The sequence below is a fragment of the Rhagoletis pomonella genome, unplaced genomic scaffold, assembly GCF_013731165.1.
Source record: "Rhagoletis pomonella isolate Grant_MI unplaced genomic scaffold, Rhpom_1.0 Rhpom_scaffold_00006, whole genome shotgun sequence".
Classification (NCBI taxonomy): Eukaryota; Metazoa; Arthropoda; class Insecta; order Diptera; family Tephritidae; genus Rhagoletis; species Rhagoletis pomonella.
In genome coordinates this window covers 31106561-31114570 of record NW_023458560.1, presented here as the reverse complement: position 1 = coordinate 31114570, position 8010 = coordinate 31106561, and the positions used below count along the sequence as shown (strand labels likewise).

The following is an 8010-nucleotide window of genomic DNA, read 5'->3' as shown; positions in this document are numbered from 1 at the left end:
ATATTTTCTTAGTTATAGTAATGCTTTTTTAATTATAAATTCCTAAATTTGCACGAAATTTTTTAAACTTTTCAATAAGATATATTATGATTTTTTAACCTTTTTAATGCAACAATGTTGCAAAAACGTGCGTTTTAAATCAGGTGATCTCAGCTGTAGGCATTTTTTGGCAATCAGCTGATAGTGTTTTTACTTATGAAACTGTACAATGGAAAATATTTTGCGAATGTAAAAAAATTGAAATTTGTGCAATTGGCACTGGCGAACAAAATTTTGTGGCAGAGTTTCTGTGAGCTGGGTCTTATAGGATTTTTCCGTAGATTAGGAATTTGGCTTTCAAATGCTTCAATTGGTTCTAATTTTCGTGATATTTGGGATCAAAAGTATTAAAAAACGCTATTTTAATTTTTTTTTTTAATTCAGTAGTAAAATAACGATGCAATGAGGAAATATCTGAACACCATAAAAAGAAAGTTTAAATGTTTTCCTATTATCCTAATAGATAAAAAACTTGGTTTCGCAAACATTAGTCACAAACACACTTTTTTTCTTAATAACGAATTTGGCGAAAGCAATTTGAAATATCCTGATATTTTTTCATCACATTCATATCATATTTTTTATAACCGACACCAAAAAAAGAGGTGGTTATCAATTCGTCGGAATATTTTTTTTTTCGTGTTTGTTATCGCATAACTTTGGATCACGGCAACCGATTTCTATAGTTATTTTTTTGAAGGAAAGGTGGTAAACCAATTTGGTTTAGATCCGATCATTGGATCATGAAGAAATTAACGGTACTCTAAAATTTTTATATGAGAATTGAAGTCGGTTTCGTTTTTTCATTACAAACTACTTGTCTGTTTTCTTATTGTAGCTGCTAATAAGCCTCTGAAAGAAAGTTTCCAATACTAAAAACGAGAACATAAAAGACGTGTCCAGATGGGATTGAAGGTGTAATTTATTCATCTTCAAATGAGTATTTGTCCAACTGGTACGAAATTTCAACAGACTTACATTTCTCCAATTATTCTCAAATTGAATAATTTGGAAAAAATAGCATAATTAGAGGGGTAGTGGGTTTTTTCTAGTGAAGGTAACCGGTTATTAGTGTGCGAGATCGAAGAGCAAAATTTTAAAACTGGTACACCAACGTTAAAGTCTGCTGAGTTATTCAGTGCCAATGGATGTCTCTTTGTCACATTAGACAGTAGATGTGAGATGGATGTTCTTTACCCGAAATTTCCTTTTTAGATAAATATTTATCTCCTAATTTCACAAAATAAGTTATCATTTTGCGTTCGATGGTCTTCAGCAGGAAAGAAGATAGACTTATGGACTTAAACGACTTTAGATTGGTATATGTAGGAAAGGTAGCATGCCTACTTTGAGAGTGTTATCAATACTTTTACCTTCGTTCATTTCTGAGGTACACAGTTATGCCGAATAGCTTCTTTGTAGATTTATTTGGTCGAACAAGTTGATTAATCGAAGTCTGATTAATTAATTAATCAAAGAATAATCATCTTTGAGTAATCAAACTGATCAACTTCGCGATTAATTACCCTTTAATTAACAAAAATCTAATTAATTTTATTAATCAGAAACCTATACTTTGTTTTTTTTTATAGAAACAACTTTATACACATATATACATATATGTATATTTTTCATTTCAATGAGCAACAGACATAGTAAGCTGCTCTTTTGGCATTATATTTTTGTTAATAAGGAAAAAATATTATACTATATTATAAAAAAGTTAATTTTCTTGAAAACATATTCGAAAAAATGAGCAACTTTCGCAGATATCAATTATTTTTTTATGAATAAACAGTAATTACTCAGGTTCTGATTAATCAAAATCTGATTAATCATGTTTTTGATTAATTAGGATTATGATTAATTAAAAAATTATTTAATCGATTAATCGCACCTCCCTAGTGAAAACAATAATACTCGTAAAGTTAAAGTTTTTGGTGAAATTGCAAAAAACCGTGCCTAATCGGGTTGGATCGTACACGGCCGTTTCAGACCGTGCTGTACACTCGTGCCGGGCCGGGCCGGAAAAGGCAGGCCCGCGCCCATCTCTGCTACCTTTCTGTACGGTGAAGCTTAGTAGTTTTTGTGTCGTGAAGTAAATCTTTCATAGACGACTAGCCTCTGAGTAATAAAATTTGATATATAAATATGTATCTGTGTATGGCCTGGCAAAGTAATAGCCGATTCAGTTAAATACAATGGGGAGCAGAAATTAGTAGGTACCTACATAGTGATTTATGCTAAATATTTTCCAGATTTTTAAAGTTAATTTTGTTTATTTTTTCATAAAAGTATGTTTCATGCTTTAAGCAAAACCATTAAAACAATTAACAAATTTTGATTAAAATTTTGAGCTTTTAATCTGATTTTTAAGATTTTTTTTGAATATGCAGTTTTGTAGCTCATTAAATTGTCCCAAAACTGTAACGATGTAACCCTCAAGTGGGTCTGAAAAAGTCGTGTACCGGCCTCCAACAAGTTCTTAAATGGTCCCTTGCTAGTGCCAAAATTATCCGAAATTAGTTAAGAAATATCCCTGAACGGGGCGCGAATTGAACCGAATCAAGTGCCGAAGTAGTTCTGAACTAGGCTCAAATGGTTCAGTACTAGTTCCGAAATGCTCCTGAAATGGTAGCAAACTACTACTGAAATTTCCTCCCATTAGCCCGGAAATGGCCCTGAATAGTTTCCGAAAATGTCCCGATATCATTCCGAACTAGCCCCGAAAAAGTCCTGAAATAGCCTTGAACAGGCTTCGAAACGCTCGAACACTTCATGAAACTAGTCTCGAAACGATCTCGAGCAAGTTTTTAAACAGTGCCGAAATGGTCCCTTATTATCCAAAATGATCTCGAGCTAGTCCCAAAATGGTAATGAACTAACCTCGAAACTGTCCAGAAGTAGTACCAAAATGGTCCTCAAATAGTTGCAAATTAGTCGCGAACTAGTCCAGAGATATCCGGTGGTACACACATGAGGCAATTACAGATTTTCTGCTGGGTTAAACAAGAAGCAGTTACAAATTCTCTGCTTGGTTAACTCAAATTTTACTCATGCCGAGATAAAATTAACGTACAGTATTATCCATTTTACTATTGGAATCGTAAATAAGCTTAGTTTCAAAACTACAAAAACTGAGTTCAACTATAGGCGAAAAAACTATTGAGAACGGAAAGCACACTCTGCGTTATCATATACCGACACACTCATACATTAAACTTACTTACGAGCATATGCACTTTCTCGAACTAAACGCGACCGTATTCCACTAAACGCATTTCGCATAGAAGCAAACAAACATCTCTCCATTTACACCAGCCAAGGAACTTCTGATAGAGCCACACTACCTCCGCCCCCCTTACTTTGTTTCATCTATCATATGCTGTGTAATGTAATTTGTTGGCGTCGCGTTAAGTGCATATCAGCTGCGTACAATTAAGATATGCTTACACTAAAGTGCCTGCACACCAACTAATGCTAGTCATCGCACAGAGAAAGGGTGTCAGCGAAATGAAGTGCAGCGGGAAAGTGTGTTAGGTGTGTGTGTGTGTCACTGTTTGTTGTATGTAGACTGGATGTGCGAAACATTTACGCTGTTACAATTCGGCTGTCACTTTGCGTTGGATCAGAGCAAAGTACCGAAAAGAAAAAAATAAAACTGAAGCAGACGAAAAAATATTCAGTGAATCAGCATCAACGCCGTTTAAATGCACTTTTAGCCACGTTTTCTAAACTGCTGCACTTACGACAGTTTTACATCGACATTTTGTCGTCGTTGGAATTTTTTGGTGATTGCTCAAACTCTAGAATTTTGTTGTTTTTTATGTTCACCTCCTTTTGATTTCAGCATCTTTTTGCTCCATTTCGCTTTTCTTCGTGAATTCGCCTCAACACTTTGCATCGTCTCTGCTGATGTGATATGCATGGTGTAATGAACTGAAGGTGGCGCATTCCCGAAACCGCTACTTTGGTTTTGCCGACTTTGACGTTTATGGCAATACGTAAACAAACTTTTTGTTTATAAACAAGTGCAAACGTATTGCAAACGTATTGTGTATTTTCTAGTGAAAAATCGAAGTAATTCGTGCGTTCTGAAGTAAAAAACTTTTTATTTGTAATAAAAACTTTATAAAAATGTCGTGTCGTGTGTTGAATTGTAGCAGCCGTAGGGGTAAAGGCCCTAAATGCAGTTTTTTTTTGTTTCCCCGCGACGACGCCTTGGCCAGAAAGTGGGTAGAGTTCTGCCGGCAGGAGAAGCCATACAATTTAGACACCAGCGTAATATGCATGAAGCACTTTACGGATAAGGATTACATGAGTAACTATCATTTATTTTCATTACTTATATATGTCGATATCTAATAAAAGACTTAGGAACTGCTAGTCGACCATCGCTTCGCCGCGACGCCATGCCAACCATTTTTGAGTGGAAAATAGATCCTGCTCCGGTGTGTGAGTCACAAAATGACAGCGTTGAGGAGATCATTGAGCTACAAAATTGCGAAGGTAGCAAATATTATACTATAAATATTATATTATTAATGTCAGTGGTTTATTAGTTGGTTTAAATGAAGGCGATAAAGTATATCGGCCCAGGGACGGTACTCTTGATGCTTCGACGTCACCTATCCGTAACTGTGTTTACTATGATAGTGATCTTCAGGAAGTGGAAGTGTTGAAAGTGGAAGTGTACGTTAATAAGTAACAGATCTTTATGTGTAAATGTAATAATATCTTATATTTCTCTTATTTGAAGTGAGACATTCAAGCGCGAAAATGCACACCTCAAAAAGGAAACCGAAAAGCAGTGCACCGAGCTCGCTACATTGAAGCGGGAGTCCGACCTGCAATTGAAGAGACACGCATGGAAAATGGAGTCACTGCAAAAACGTTTGGATGAAATGGCTGCCCAAATGAAAAATGTGGAAGATGCACTAGCTTCCATCTTCACCAAAGGGCAGATAGCGAAGCTGAAGTCTGGGTCGAAGCGACGAAAATGGGCGGAAGAGGATATTGCGAAGTCAATATCGTTGTATGCTGCCAGTCCTAAAGCATACAGGTTGCTATATAAGCGTACATGATCACCCTGACCAACAGGAATTCAAGTACCGTCTGCGACTATACCTGCTAGGACACAACAAGGGCGTATTATCCGAGTCTGCTAATGTAGAAGAGGATGATACGCCTGACATAGAAATCACGCAGCCTCCGCTTACAAGTAATTCAAAATAATTTTTTATCTATTTCATTCGGCTTAAATATAAAAATATATTTTATTAATAATCGCACATATATATTTCACCATATTTACAGGTATTTTGCTGAAAAACTTAAGCTCTAATGCAGAACTGTGGCCGGTTGAAGAAGCGGAATTCGAGGATTTGGAGCTAGACGGACTCGAGCATTTAGCGGGATATATTTGCCACAAGCTGCAGGATGACATTCCCAGCACGTCGTTCAGGAGCAATGACGACCATTCATTCTCCTGGGCGGATCACCTTAATGAGGGTGGGTTATCCCTACCAAGCTCCTCTATGATGGTCCATATGCGAAGTCTTGAGTCAGTCTTTAAGGCATTGAACGAAGATGGCTTTTTCATTACAAATGATTTTGTAAAAACTCACATTGAGCATGCTGCAACAATTCAATGCGACATTAAAGTAAAAAAATTATTTTTTCAGGGCAAGAATGTTCTTCAAAATACGAAAATTAAATAAAGAACTCGTTGAAAATGCCCACAAAAGAAAAAGAAAAGCCAAAAAAACTCTGACCTAGATCGATCCATATGGTACCATTATAGAACCGTAAGTATTGCATAAAATACCAAACATGTGGTAAGTTTTGAACTAAAGCGTTTTTAAATTTGTAGAAATTAACCGTTCTTTACTTGCAGCATGAATCAATGTCCGCATTTCACACGCACTGATCTCAGTATTTCAGACTCCTAAAATTAAAATACTTGCATGCTACGTAAGTCCCTAGTTTTAAAAAATCATCAAGCGTCTTTTATACAAATATAAACTTATTTATTTGCAGGCAAGTAATATGATTCATCCAAAGGCCCTTTTCAGGGCCGCCAATTAATTAACAAAGAGATTAAAATTTTATGCTTAGATAAATACATATATACCAATCAACAAGAGGCCCTTTTCAGGGCCGCAATTAAGTTGACAAAGAGATTAAAATTTTATATCCTATATATATTTATGTTCTTAACGTATATATGTATGCATGTATCTTTTTAATAATTGTCATTTAAATTGTATATTTTTTTACTTAGATTTAAAAGCAATTACTTGGTTTTACACATCATTTTGCTTCGTTATAGTTAAACTTAACTAAGCGGATCAATGAAAATATAATATACTGCAAATATATGTATATAATATACTGCAAAATAAAGACTATAGTAGTAAAAATTTCAAATCGAATAAATGTTTATTAAAACTATACCTCATTGCACTAGCTTCCAAAAACAGAGAAGAAAAATAACTGTGACGTACTGAGCTCTGGTTGTTGATGCAAGACTATTTTGCTGAGACTGACGCGACACACACCAATACACCAGGTTGGTTTGCACAAGTTGGTGTCGGCTGGTTTACAGAAAAACTATTAAACTCCACGTTGATTTTCGGCGCCGATGAAGCAACTGAGCCGAAGATATCATCAAGGTTGACATTTGAAGTTGGTTGTACATTAATTTCTAAAATAGAAATGTAGGTCTCAATTCAGAACTTAGCAAATATTAATTTGGATGGCCGCCTAAAAGTCTGACTTTTTTCAATCTACCGAATCCTTACCTAAAATATCAGGTATTGGAGCCGAGCCAATGCCAGATGAATTATCATCCCCGAATGCTCCAAGCAAATCGAAACTAGCGTCACTCGTTGTGGCTTGTGGATCTTGCACCGGCAGCTGGGGTTGGGGCTGGTTTAAATTGAGCATGTCTATTGGTGGTGATGGTTGAGGTTGGATTCGAGGTACATCCTCTTGCTTTATTTCGGTAGCATCTGGTAAAATAGGCGTTATCTACGGAAGCAGCTGACCTAACAGGCGTAGGTTTGTTGATCGAACTAGGTTTTGTCACTGTTGTAAGGAAAATAAATAAATAATTGAAATGGGCGGAAATACTATAGGGACTTGCCGAAATTATCCACCATTTCCTCGAATTCTAATTGCGAACTAAATATATGTTGTGCGTTTCTTATGGGCTTTGCTGGTAACCAAGGAGGATTCCTACTCGGCGGAAATTCGTTATCCGTGAAACTCAACGACAGCGAAACCTAAAAGTCATGAGGAACCTGATCGGCATCCGGTAAATCATCGAGATCATTCGAGGAAAATGTTATCAATGTTTCTTGTTCCGGTATGAAGCCCGTGTTGATTTGGAATTGACAAATCTTTAAACTCTGAGGACGTACCATGCCTTTAAGTGCATTCCGCGCATGATAAAGCACCACTTCATTTATGGAAAATATGAAAATTAAGCTGCATCACCACCGGCATGCCTGCCGCGACTTATTTTTTCCAAACCCTGTAAGCAAAATTTATATTAATACGACACAAATTTGTTATTACTGCCACGCACTCACCAAATTAAATGATTCCACAAGCACAGTGCATGATTTACAAGGCGGCAACTTAGTTGATTTTTCCTTTTGGTCCTTTGGAGATTTGTCAAAAGCTTCCACAGCTTCACAGTTCTCAAACAGCAACACCAGCCCACATACAATTGAAAGCACCACTTTTAAACACGACATGTTAAGTTGAAAACGTTGAAATACCACAAATTACAAATTAAAATCGGAGATAAGCAAGCATCGACCACTTTCTGTAGGAAAACATGCGCTGCGACAAGATATTATCACTTTTCCGGCACCTGCAATACAAACACAAAATTCTATCTATTCTTTTGAACACATTTCAAGAGTGGTTGTATAATTTTTGTTAACGTTGTGCTTAATTTGC

At 36.2% G+C, this 8010-nt stretch overlaps 3 protein-coding genes and 1 long non-coding RNA gene across 5 annotated transcripts in view; 2 read left to right on the top strand and 2 right to left on the bottom strand.

The window, feature by feature from the left end:
- The window catches only part of LOC118741864 (ras-GEF domain-containing family member 1C-like), a 170846-nt gene that overhangs the window by 25195 nt on the left and 137641 nt on the right, over window positions 1-8010 (bottom strand). The window lies entirely within an intron of this gene.
- Window positions 4307-5190, top strand: LOC118740568. The gene is made up of 4 exons (XM_036472159.1): window positions 4307-4360; window positions 4417-4548; window positions 4602-4731; window positions 4799-5190. The coding sequence occupies exons 1-4, from the start codon at window positions 4330-4332 to the stop codon at window positions 5121-5123; spliced, it is 618 nt and encodes a 205-aa protein (XP_036328052.1). The 5' UTR covers window positions 4307-4329; the 3' UTR covers window positions 5124-5190.
- Window positions 5200-6122, top strand: LOC118740571. 2 transcript variants are annotated; one of them, XR_004993158.1, is made up of 4 exons: window positions 5200-5260; window positions 5356-5550; window positions 5936-6012; window positions 6079-6122. It is a non-coding gene; the product is annotated as an uncharacterized LOC118740571 (long non-coding RNA). The 2 variants fall into 2 exon arrangements; XR_004993157.1 differs by having other exon boundaries at window positions 5936-6099.
- LOC118740570 lies at window positions 6562-7847 on the bottom strand. The gene is made up of 4 exons (XM_036472161.1): window positions 7635-7847; window positions 7187-7576; window positions 6843-7128; window positions 6562-6745 (listed from the first exon to the last, which is right to left on the bottom strand). Exons 3-4 carry the CDS (start codon window positions 6985-6987, stop codon window positions 6570-6572), a joined length of 321 nt encoding a protein of 106 aa, XP_036328054.1. The 5' UTR covers window positions 6988-7128; window positions 7187-7576; window positions 7635-7847; the 3' UTR covers window positions 6562-6569.